The 12,113-nt window shown below is 57.0% G+C and overlaps 1 protein-coding gene across 1 annotated transcript in view; it reads right to left on the reverse strand.

The window, feature by feature from the left end:
- The window catches only part of LOC136306026 (SH3 and multiple ankyrin repeat domains protein 3-like), a gene marked incomplete at both ends in the record, with an annotated part of 31,745 nt that extends 19,987 nt beyond the window's left edge, over positions 1–11,758 (reverse strand). Inside the window, 2 exons of the mRNA XM_066209375.1 lie at positions 6,180–6,255; positions 11,645–11,758. Coding sequence (XP_066065472.1) covers positions 6,180–6,255; positions 11,645–11,758 — 190 coding nt within the window. The remainder of the gene's footprint in view (positions 1–6,179; positions 6,256–11,644) is intronic.
- Positions 11,759–12,113: the final 355 nt, after the last annotated feature.

Consider the following 12,113-nt stretch of genomic DNA (forward strand, 5'->3'; position numbering starts at 1 on the left):
GGGTGGCCGCTGTCACCAGCCGGCGCTGGCCGCTGTCGCCGGCCGGGGGTGGCCGCTGTCGCCGGCCGGGGTGATCTCTGTCGCCGGCCGGGGTGGCCGCTGTCGCCGGCCGGGGTGGCCGCTGTCACCAGCCGGCGCTGGCCGCTGTCGCCGCCGGCAGAGCTCGGCGCGTCCAGCCTTTCATCTCCGCAGCCAGCCGCTTCTGCCCTCCCTTTTGGGGGGTTTTCTCTCTTTTTTTTTAATTTTCTTGGATTTTTTTTTCTCTCTCTCCTGGTTTTTTTCTGGATTTTTTTTCCTCAGGTTTTCTCTTTTTTTCGATTTTTTTTTCCCTCAGTTATTTTTTTTTTCTGGATTTTCTCTTTTTTTCCTCCTGGGTTTTTCTTTCGTCCCGGATTCTTTTTTCTCTCCGTTTATTTCTCCTTCCCGGATTCTTTTTCTTCCGATTTATTTTTCTTTCCTGGATTCTTTTTCTTCCTGGATTCTTTTTCTCTCGATTTATTTTTCCTTCCTGGATTTTTTTTGCTCCTCCTGGATTCTTTTTCTCGGGATTAATTTTTCCTTCCTGGATTCTTTTTCTCTCGATTCTTTTCCTTCCTGAATTCTTTTTCTCTCCGTTTATTTCTCCTTCCCGGCTTCTTTTTCTCTGGATTTTTTTTTTCCTTCCCGGATTCTTTTTCTCTCCGTTTTTTTTTCCTCCCTGGATTTTTTTTCCTCCTTGATTTTCTTTCCTCTCTCGATTTTTTTTCTCCCCCTCCCTGGATTTTTTTTTTTTTCCTCTCCCCGGATCTTTTTTCTCTCCCGATTTATTTTTTTTTTTCCTCTCTCTCTCCCTGGATATATTTTTTTTTTTCCTTCCGTAGCGCCCAAAGTCACACCAAAAAGGCGGAAGCGACTCCTCGGCCTCGGCGTGCGGGAGGAGGAGGAGGAGGAGGAGGAGGAGGAGGAGGAATAATAAGAGGAAGGAGGAGGGAATGAGAGGAGCAGTGAGCGGATGAAATCCCGGCCGTCACCCGCGGGGGAATGCGGGGCTCGGGCGCCGGAACGCGGAGCCCACGCAGGAATCCCGGGAATTTCGGGCAGCCGGAGCTCTCCAAAGGCGGAGGAATCGTCTCCTCTTCGCGCACTTCCCCCCAAAAAAGCGGGAAGAGGAAGAAACAAACGAAGAAAAACCGGGATTTGGGGGGATGCAAGCGCCCTGGCGGCGGAGGGGGCAGAGTTTGAAACCCGCAGCCCGGCGGCTTTGAGCCCCCACCCCAAAATTTTTATTTTTGGGGGTTTTTTTTTTCCTCCTTTTTTCCTCCTCGGGGCGTTGCTAAGTGACGGATTGCCGGGAGAATGGTGGGGGAGGGGAGGGGAAAAGCGGGAATGATCCAGCGGCGGATGGAGGGATGAGGATGGGGATGAGGGATCGGAGGGATCCGAGGGATCCGAGGGATCCGAGGGGGCGGCGGGTCCCTCCCAGCGGAGCCGCAGGGCTGACATCAGAGCCGGGAACAATCCGGGAAAAGGGGCCGGGGAAATCTGGGAAAAGGGGCCGGGGAAATCCGGGAAAAGGGGCCGGGGAAATCTGGGAGAGGAGCCGGGGAAATCCGGGAAAAGGGGCCGGGGAAATCTGGGAAAAGGGGCCGGGGAAATCCGGGAAAAGGAGCTGGGAACAATCCAGGAGAGGAGCCGGGAAAATCTGGGAGAGGAGCTGGGAACAATCAGGGAGAGGAGCCGGGAAAATCCGGGGAAAAGGGGCCGGGGAAATCAGGGAAAAAGAGCCGGGGAAATCTGGGAAAAGGAGCCAGGAAAATCTGGGAGAGGAGCCGGGAACAATCCGGGAAAAGGGGCCGGGGAAATCTGGGAAAAGGAGCCGGGAACAATTCGGGAAAAAGAGCCGGGGAAATCCGGGAAAGGAGCTGGGAAAATCCGGGAAAAGGGGCCGGGGAAATCCGGGAAAAGGAGCTGGGAAAATCTGGGAAAAGGAGCTGGGGAAATCCAGGAAAAGGAGCTGGGGAAATCTGAGAGAGGAGAGGAGGGAGCCAGGGGAGGGATGGGAAACAATGGGAGGGGTGGGCAAGGATGGGGCAAGATTGGGAATGTTGGGAAGGATTGGGAATGTTTGGGAATGTTGGGAATGTTGGGAAGGATTGGGAATGTTTGCGAATGATTGGGAATGATTGGGAATGTTGGGAATGTTGGGAATGACGGGAAGGGATGGAGAAGCACGGGAATGTTGGGAAGGGGTGGATGGAAGGGGCGCGGAGCACCGGAACAGCCGGAATTCCCCAGGGATCCATTCCCGCGGCGCGGGAATTCCACGGGGCCAGGGAAAAGCTCGGAACGCCGGGAAGGGAATCCTGCCGGCAACACCGGGAATCCCGGGAGGGAACGGATCCGTCCCAGGAAATTCCGGGAGGGAATAAATCCCAAGGGCTGCCTCTCGGAATTGTCGGCATGGGATTCATGGAATCACGGAAAGAAAAGAAAAACCTGGGAAAGCTCCAGGCTGGAGCAGCGACATTCCATGGAAATGGGAATGCCGGGGGAGGGGAAGGAAAACTCTCCCAGGAATCCCACTGGGAGCATTCCCGAGCCTCTGGAATTGGCTGGCAGCACCTCCGGAATTTCGGGCTCCGTCCCCTCTTGCAGGGAGTGTCCGGAATTCCCTGGAACGGTTCAGGCGGGAAGGGGCCGAAAACTCCTGGAATTCCATCCAATGATCCCGGGGATGTTCCAACCTTGCCCGGGAGCCTTCCAGGGATCCGAGGAAATCCGTGGATTTTTCGTCCCGTTCCTTGGACGGAACGACTTGGGAAAGCCCCAGTTCCGCGGAAAAGCGGGAATTCTGGCCCGAGGACACCCGAGGGGCCCCGTGGAGGGAGAAGAGAGCAGGCCTGGACGGGACTGGGGAAGGAATTCCGGGCCGGGCTGGAATTCCAAGGGTCGGAGCCGGGATTCCAGCTCCGATCCCACCCCAGGATCGTCCCGCGGAATTTCCACCTCGGCAGCCCTGGAGGAGTCCGAGGAATCCCTGGAATTCTCGGTGACCTTTCCCCACCTCGGGCATCCCAGGGATTTCAGGATTCAGAGCCGGGAGGGATCCAAAGAACTGCCCAGGGATCGGGATCCCGCTCCGGCCATTCCAACGTTCCCGGCGTTTTCCCGGGAACTTGGGACCCCTCCCAATGGTTTTCCCACGGGAATACCCGAGCGGATCCACGAAGACCGAACGCAATTCCCGAATTCCCCCTTTTCCTTTCCCAATCCCAGGACTGGGCTTGGAAAAAGGGGATTCGGGATAACTCAGGCGGGGACGAGTTTTTCGCCATCCCGGCTTTTTTTTTTTTTTTTTTTTGTTCTCCGGGAATTTTTCCCGACTGGCTTTTCCTGCGGTTTTTTTTTTTTTTTTTCTCCCCCATCCCCGAACTTCTTTGGGAATGTGGGCGGAGCGTGACCTCAGCGGGAATGTGGGAATGTGGGCGGGATCCAGGTGTGGGATCCGGAGCCGTCGTCAGCGGAGCCTCGGGAAGCGGCGGCGTGGGAGAGGCCGGGGCTGAGTCACCGCGCGCTGCGCCGATTCCCCATTCCCGATTCCCGCACTTCCCAAAAAAAGGAGCCGGAATTGCCGGGCGGGGGCGGCGCAGAGCGACGCCCACCTTTAACTCCCGGCGGCCCGGAGAATTCCCGGGATTCCTGGGCCCGGTCCAGGTTTTCCGCTCGGCCTCGGGCACCGAAGGCTGGGATGCCGGTGGCTTCTCCAGGAATTCCTTTGGGAGTCTTTTTCCACGGATTTTCCAGAGTTTTGGCTGACCTTTAACCCCCGGCATTCCCCAGGGACGGGGAAAATTCCCGATCCCGTTCCCAATCCTATTCCAGATCCCATTCCGGGTTTTCCTCTCGGCCTCGGGCACCGAAGGCTGGGATGCCGGTGGCTTCTCCAGGAATTCCTTTCCCAAGTTTTTTCCGTGGGTTTTCCGGAGTTTTGGCTGACCTTTAACCCCCGGCATTCCCCAGGGACGGGGAAAATTCCCGATCCCGTTGCCAATCCTTTTCCCGTGCCGTTCCAGTTCTTGCTCCAAGTCCCATTCCCGGTTTTCCGCTCGGCCTCGGGAATTTCTCCTCCAGTCCTTTCCCGTGGCTTTGCCGCCGCTCTCCTCCATCCCAGGTCCGCCTTCAACTCCCGGCATTCCCCAGGAAAATCCCAGGCCCCGATCCCGATCCCGATCCCGATCCCGATCCCGTGGAAACTCCGCCCCTTTGGACGGCGACATCCCAGCCTGGGCAACACGGGAAGGGATTCCCGGGTTTCCAGAGGAATGGGAGAAGAGGGAACAACCCGGAAGCGCGGGAATTTCGGGGAAATCCGAGGAAAACTTTTCCCATCGGAACCTCAGCTCCCTCCGCCGGCGGAATTCCCAACCTTGCGAACAACAGGGAAGGAATTCCCGGATTCCCCAGCTCCAGGAAAACGATCCCAACATTCCAACCTCCGTCATTCCGGCATTTTCTCTCTCCACGCATTTTTCCCAGCGCCCGGAATTCCAGGACTGAGAAATCCCCTTTTCCCCCCCTCGGCGGTTTTTTTTCCCAGGTTCTCCCTGTTTTCCCAGAATTCCCGAGGGTGTTCCATCATTCCCAACCATCCCGTGATCCCGCGGAATCCACAGTCCAGGATTTCGGGGGTTTTCCCCCAAGTTTTCCCAGGAATCCAAACAATTCCCAAAGGATTTCCTGGAATGGGATCAACCCAAGCCCCCCCGTGGATCCAATCCCAAGGGTTTTTTCCATAAATTCCCGTTAAATTTGCCTTGGGCTGAGGAATCGTGCGGATCCATGGAATTCCGGGAATCTCGGAGCTCGCCCACATGATTTTCCTGCTTTTTCGGGAGCTCCTTTTCCCGTATTTTGCTCCCCTGAGCGTTCCCAACTCCGAGGAATTTGTGGAATTTTGGGATCTTCCCGAGGTTTTTCCGTTTCCCCGGCTCCTGAAATTCTCCTTTCCTGCCCCACCCCTCCATCGGAATTCCCGTTTTTCCCACCGAACATTCCCAGGAATTCCAACTCCTGGCCAAGAGCTCCTCCCGGAGTTTTCCCAGGCTGTGATTCCCGAAGGAAAATCCCTTTTCCCGGGATTCCCAGGGATTCAATCCCGCCTCTCCTTCCCCTGAGCCGATGGGATTCTCATTTTTCCCTCGGGTTTTCCCGATTTTTTCCGACAGGAACAATCCCCGGAGCGGCAAACCCCGGGAATGTTGAGGATCAACCCAAATTCCATAAATTCCTCAAAGTTGGGAATGCTCCGGGAAGGAAAATTTGGGATAAGGAACTCCAAGAAAAAAAAAAAAAGCAGGAAAAATGTTGTGGGTGAGCTCCAAGATTCCCAGAATTCCGCGGAACCGCTCGGTCGCCAAGGAAAGAAACTTCCCTGGAAAAAGGGGGAAATGGGAAACATTCCCAGAATTCCCAGAACTTCGGATTTTCCATTGGAAAACGAAGCAGGAATGGGAAACATTCCCAGAATTCCCAGAACTTCGGATTTTCCATTGGAAAACGAAGCAGGAATGGGAAACATTCCCAGAATTCCCAGAACTTCGGATTTTCCATTGGAAAAGGAAGCAGGAATGGGAAACATTCCCAGAATTCCCAGAACTTTGGATTTTCCATTGGAAAACGAAGCAGGAATGGGAAACATTCCCAGAATTCCCAGAACTTTGGATTTTCCATTGGAAAAGGAACCAGGAATGGGAAACATTCCCAGAATTCCCAGAACTTCGGATCTTCCATTGGAAAAGGAACCAGGAATGGGAAACATTCCCAGAATTCCCAGAACTTTGGATTTTCCATTGGAAAACGAAGCAGGAATGGGAAACATTCCCAGAATTCCCAGAACTTCGGATCCTCCATTGGAAAAGGAACCAGGAATGGGAAACATTCCCAGAATTCCCAGAACTTCGGATCCTCCATTGGAAAAGGAACCAGGAATGGGAAACATTCCCAGAATTCCCCAAACCCTTGGATCCGCCTCCCGGCTCTCCCAGAATTCCTCGCACCGCCCAAAACTCTCCGGAAGGAAAAAATAAAAATCCCCTTCCCACGGAATTCCAACCTTCGCCGAGGAACGGGGCGGAGCTGTGTTTTCCCCGTGGGAAGGAGAATTCCCGGCATTCCCGGCATTCCCGGGAGAGGCTCCTTACCTGTGGGAGGTGAAGTTGTCGTAGGAGCCGACGGTGTAGTGCCGGAAAAGCCGCTTGGTCCGGTCTTCCCTGGTTTCTGTGGGGGGGAAAAAGATTCCACAGCCCGGAATTATTCCCGGTTTTTGCCCCCCACCAATCCCATTCCAGGCGGGGATTCCTCCCTGGATGAGGAGAATTGCCGAGGAATTCCTGGGAATGTCGGAGCTTTTCCTGGGAATCATCCGGGGGGAAAATTCCGGTCGAATTCCCGGCCGGAAGGCCAGAGGAGACCGGACCCTGCGGAAAACTCAAACCCCGGCTTCCTGCTCTGCTTCCAAGCTTTTCCCACGTTGGGACGGGCGGGGAAAGAAAAGCGGGAATGTTCCCTCTGGAATTTTCCAGCCCTTCCCCAGCTCCGCCTGGATTAACCTGGAAAAATTCCTCATCGCTCCCAGGGATTCCCGGCTCCGATTCCAGAGGGAAATTCCAAGGGGAAAAGAGGAACTTGGGAAGACGCCGCTCGGCACCACGAGGCGGCAGCAGGGAGCAGAGCCAGGAACAGAATTCCCGGCGGGAAGGGGGAGGGGAGAGGCCGGGCAAAGGGGCGGGAAAATCGGGATGGGAGGCGGCGGGACGGGCCCGGGACAAGGCGGGGGAGGCAGAAAGGCGGGAATTCGGGGGAAAGGCGGGAATTCTGGGGAGAGGCGGGAATTCTGGGGAGAGGCGGGAATTCTGGGGAGAGGCGGGAATTCTGGGGAAAGGCGGGAATTCTGGGGAAAGGCGGGAATTCTGGGGAGAGGCGGGAATTCTGGGGAAAGGCGGGAATTCTGGGGAAAGGCGGGAATTCTGGGGAGAGGCGGGAATTCTGGGGAGAGGCGGGAATTCTGGGGAAAGGCGGGCAAAGGGGAACGAAGGAAAACCTGGGAGCGAGGTGGGCAAAGGGAGGGAAGGAGGAAAGGAATTCCCAGCGGCTCCCGAATTCCCAGGTCCCGCCGGCTCCGTCCAGCCTGGACCCCCCCAGCCCCGCAGGGATTCAGGAATTCCCTCCTCCTCCTCCTCCTCCTCCTCCTCCTCCTCCTCCTCCTCCTCCTCCCGGTTCCAGCCCGTCGGAATTCCCGAGCCCTCCCCCCATCCCTCCGGATGTTCTCCCTCCCGGGCGCCGTTCCCGAGGAAAATCTGGGATTTCTGGGCTCCCCCAAAGCGCCGGGATCCTCGCGGAGCCGAGGGATGGAGCCGGGATGGGATCCCCGGGATCCACGGGGGGGGATCCGGGGGGTGGGATCTATTGGGATCCATGGGATGGGGTGGGATCTGTGGGATGGATGGGGTGGGATCCCTGGGATGGGATCCATGGGATGGAATCCGTGGGATGGGATCTGTGGGGTGGATGGGATGGATGGGATGGATGGTGTGGGATCCATGGGATGGGATTGGATCCATGTGACTGAATCTGTGGGATCCATGGGATAAGATCCATGGGATGGGATCCATGGGATGGGACTGGATCCATGGGATTGGAGCTGTGGGACCCACAGGATGGGATGGGATCCATGGGACGGGATCCACAGGATGGGATCCATGGGATGGGATCCATGGGATGGGATTGGATCCACGTGACTGGATCTGTGGGAGCCATGGGATGGGATCCACGGGACGGGATCCATGGGATGGGATCCGTGGGATGGGACTGGATCCATGGGATTGGAGCTGTGGGACCCATGGGATGGGATGGGATCCATGGGACGGGATCCACGGGATGGGATCTGTGGGATGGGATCCATGGCATGGGATTGGATGGATGGGACCCATGGGATGGGATCCATGGGATGGGATCCATGGGATGGGATTGGATGGATGGGACCCATGGGATGGGATCCATGGGATGGGATTGGATCCATGTGCCTGGATCTGTGGGATCCACGGGATGGGATTGATGGGATGGGATCTGTGGGATGGGATTCATGGCATGGGATTGGATGGATGGGATCCACGGGATGGGACCCACGGGATGGGATCCATGGGATGGATGGGATGGATAGCGTGGGATCCACGGGACCGAAGGATTCTGGGATTCCCGGAGGTTTCCATAGGCAACGGGATCCGGACGGCCTTTAAATCCCTTTCCGACCTCAGCATTCCATGAATCCCCGGCCGAAATCCTGGACGGCCGGGGTCTGGAATAAACCTGGGACGCGCTGGGATCTGCCCGGCCAAGGCAGCCCGGGGAAATCCGGGAAAAGTCCGGATTTCATTCAGCATCCTGAGGAAACCCATGGAAAAGGATCATCCTGGGGGTTTGTTGGATTTTTTTTTCTGGGATCACGGACAGCTGGGAAATCATCGGGAAGGATTGGAGCAGGGACGGGATGGGATCCATGGGCTGGAATTCCCGGAGTTTTTCCAGCAGGAATCCGGGAATGCCGGAAAAACGCCGGAAAAATAACCAGGAATGGCCCATCCTACCTTTTTTTTTTTTTTTTTTTTTCCCCCTGGGAATCAATCCCGGGTTACAAATAAGGAGGGAAAAAAAAAAAATCCCTTTGGAATTTGGGAATGTGGGGAGATCCCTTTTCCTTCTGTCGGGAATTCTGGCTCCCGGGGAGAGTCTGGAATGGGACGAATCCCACGGAAAAGGAAGATTCCCGATCCGTTCATCGTTGGGAACGGGATCCCCCCATCCTTTCTTTTGGACCGGGAGCAGGACAGGCAGGGAACCGCGGAATCCCGGAATTCCAGAGGCTGGGAAAGAATTCCAAGGGCACCCGCGTGGAATTCCAGGAATTCCCTGGACACCCCCAAAGACGGCCACTCCAAACCTCGCTGGGCAGCTCCTTCCGAGGCCTGGCCTCCCTTTTCCATGGAAAAATTCCCAAAAATCCAATCCCAGCCTCCCCTGGGCCAGCCTGAGGCCGTTCCCTCTTTTCCCATCCCAATTTTCCCCGGGAGCAGATCCCGATCCCGCCTCGGATCCTGGCGAAAATCGGGAAAAGGGATAAACCCCTCCCCCCCGCCCCCGGATCCTCCTTTTCCCAGGCTTGGGAATCCCAGTTTTTCCAGATGTTCCTGGAACTCTCCACTCCCCGACGATGAATCCGTGACCGGAACCGACCCCTCGGGACCCAATTCCCACAATTCCCTCCACCCCCCGCCCCCCGAGGGAGCATTCCCATGATTCCCTCGGGAATTCCGGCTGGAATGCTGGGATACCGACCGTCTCCAACTGACCAATCCCAATTCTCCCAGTTTTCCCTCTTTTCCAGGCTGACCAATCCCGATTTTCCCAATTTCCCCAATTTTCCCTTTTTTCCAGGCTGACCAATCCCAATTCTCCCAATTCTCCCAATTTTACCAATTTTTCCAATTTTCCCAATTTTCCCAATTTTCCCAATATTCCCAATTTTCCAGGCTGACCAATCCCAATTTTCCCAATATTCCAATTTTCCCTTTTTTCCAGGCTGACCAATCCAAATTTTCCCAATTCTCCCAATTCTCCCTCTTTTCCAGGCTGACCAATCCCAATACTCCCAATACTCCCAATTCTCCCAATTTCCCCAATTCTCCCAATTCTCCCAATTTTCCAGGCTGACCAATCCCAATTTTCCCAATTTTCCCAATTTTCCCAATTTTCCCAATTTTCCAGGCTGACCAATCCCAATTTCCCCAACTCTTCCAATTCTCCCTTTTTTCCAGGCTGATCAATCCAAATTTCCCCAATTTTCCCAATTTTTCCAATTCTCCCAATTCTCCCTTTTTTCCAGGCTGACCAATCCCACTTTTCCCAATTTTCCCAATTCTCCCAATTCTCCCAATTTCCCCAATTCTCCCAATTTTCCAGGCTGACCAATCCCAATTTCCCCAATTTCCCCAATTCTCCCAGTTTTCCCAATTTTCCAGGCTGACCAATCCCACTTTTCCCACTTCTCCCACTTCTCCCAATCCCCCAATCCCCCCAATCCCCCAATCCCCCAATCCCCCCAATCCCCCCAATCCCCCAATCCCCCCAATCCCCCAATCCCCCCAATCCCCCCAATCCCCCAATCCCCCCAATCCCCCAATCCCCCAATCCCCCCAATCCCCCAATCCCCCCAATCCCCCAATCCCCCCAATCCCCCAATCCCCCCAACTCCCCCAATCCCCCCAATCCCCCCAATCCCCCCAACTCCCCCAATCCCCCAATCCCCCAATCCCCCCAATCCCCCAATCCCCCAATCCCCCCAATCCCCCCAATCCCCCCAATTCCCCAATCCCCCAATCCCCCCCAATCCCCCCAATCCCCCCATCCCCCAATCCCCCAATCCCCCAATTCCCCCAATCCCCCCAATCCCCCAATCCCCCAATCCCCCCAATCCCCCAATCCCCCAATCCCCCAATCCCCCAATCCCCCAATCCCCCCAATCCCCCCAATCCCCCAATCCCCCAATCCCCCCAATCCCCCAATCCCCCAATCCCCCCAATCCCCCAATCCCCCAATCCCCCCAATCCCCCAATCCCCCAATCCCCCCAATCCCCCAATCCCCCAATCCCCCCAATCCCCCAATCCCCCAATCCCCCCAATCCCCCAATCCCCCCAATCCCCCAATCCCCCAATCCCCCCAATCCCCCAATCCCCCAATCCCCCCAATCCCCCAATCCCCCAATCCCCCAATCCCCCAATCCCCCAATCCCCCAATCCCCCCAATCCCCCAATCCCCCAATCCCCCCAATCCCCCAATCCCCCAATCCCCCAATCCCCCCAATCCCCCAATCCCCCAATCCCCCCATCCCCCAATCCCCCAATCCCCCAACTCCCCCCAATCCCCCCAATCCCCCAATCCCCCAATCCCCCCATCCCCCAATCCCCCAATCCCCCAACTCCCCCCAATCCCCCCAATCCCCCAATCCCCCAATCCCCCAATCCCCCCAATCCCCCCAATCCCCCCAATCCCCCCAACTCCCCCAATCCCCCAATCCCCCAATCCCCAAATCCCCCCAATCCCCCAATCCCCCCAATCCCCCCAATCCCCCCAACTCCCCCAATCCCCCAATCCCCCCAATCCCCCCAATCCCCCAATCCCCCAATCCCCCCAATCCCCCCAATCCCCCAATCCCCCCAATCCCCCCAATCCCCCAATCCCCCCAATCCCCCCAATCCCCCAATCCCCCCAATCCCCCAATCCCCCAATCCCCCCAATCCCCCAATCCCCCAATCCCCCCAATCCCCCAATCCCCCAATCCCCCAATCCCCCAATCCCCCAATCCCCCAATCCCCCCAATCCCCCAATCCCCCAATCCCCCCAATCCCCCAATCCCCCAATCCCCCAATCCCCCCAATCCCCCAATCCCCCAATCCCCCCATCCCCCAATCCCCCAATCCCCCAACTCCCCCCAATCCCCCCAATCCCCCAATCCCCCAATCCCCCAAATCCCCCAATCCCCCCAATCCTCCCCAGTTTTCCAGGCTGACCAATCCCACTTTTCCCAATCCCCGGGAATCCCGCCGCACGGACCTTGCCGGGAGTCGTACTGGCGCATCTGCACCTCCTCGACGCACTCCGCCGGGAACCAGCCGCTGCGGCCCTTGACGGAGCCTTCCCAGAACCCGCCCTCGCCGACGCTCAGCACTGCCGGGAAAGGCGGGAAAGGCGCCGCTCAGGGACGGCGCCACGGAGAATCCCGGCGAGACACGGCACGCGGGAACGCCCCCAGATGTCCCGGCGGGAAGAACGGGCCCGAGGGAAGTCGAGGAGCGCCGAGGTTCGCCGGCGCGGGGCTCTTGGGGAAAATCGGGAATTCCCGGCCTCTTCCCCGCTCCGGGTGGCCAAACTCCCCGAGCTGTGCCGCTCCGAAGGGCAAAATTCCCGCGGATCCCCCAGCCCGGCTGTCAAAATTCCCGCCCTGTTCCCCCTCCGGATTCCCGAAGCTCCCCGCTCTGGACGCAGCAATTCCGGAATTCCTGATTTTCTTTTTTCTGCTCGC

This window comes from Chamaea fasciata, unplaced genomic scaffold (assembly GCF_029207755.1).
Source record: "Chamaea fasciata isolate MVZ Bird 193981 ecotype frontalis unplaced genomic scaffold, bChaFas1.0.hap1 SCAF_904, whole genome shotgun sequence".
Lineage (NCBI taxonomy): Eukaryota > Metazoa > Chordata > Aves > Passeriformes > Sylviidae > Chamaea > Chamaea fasciata.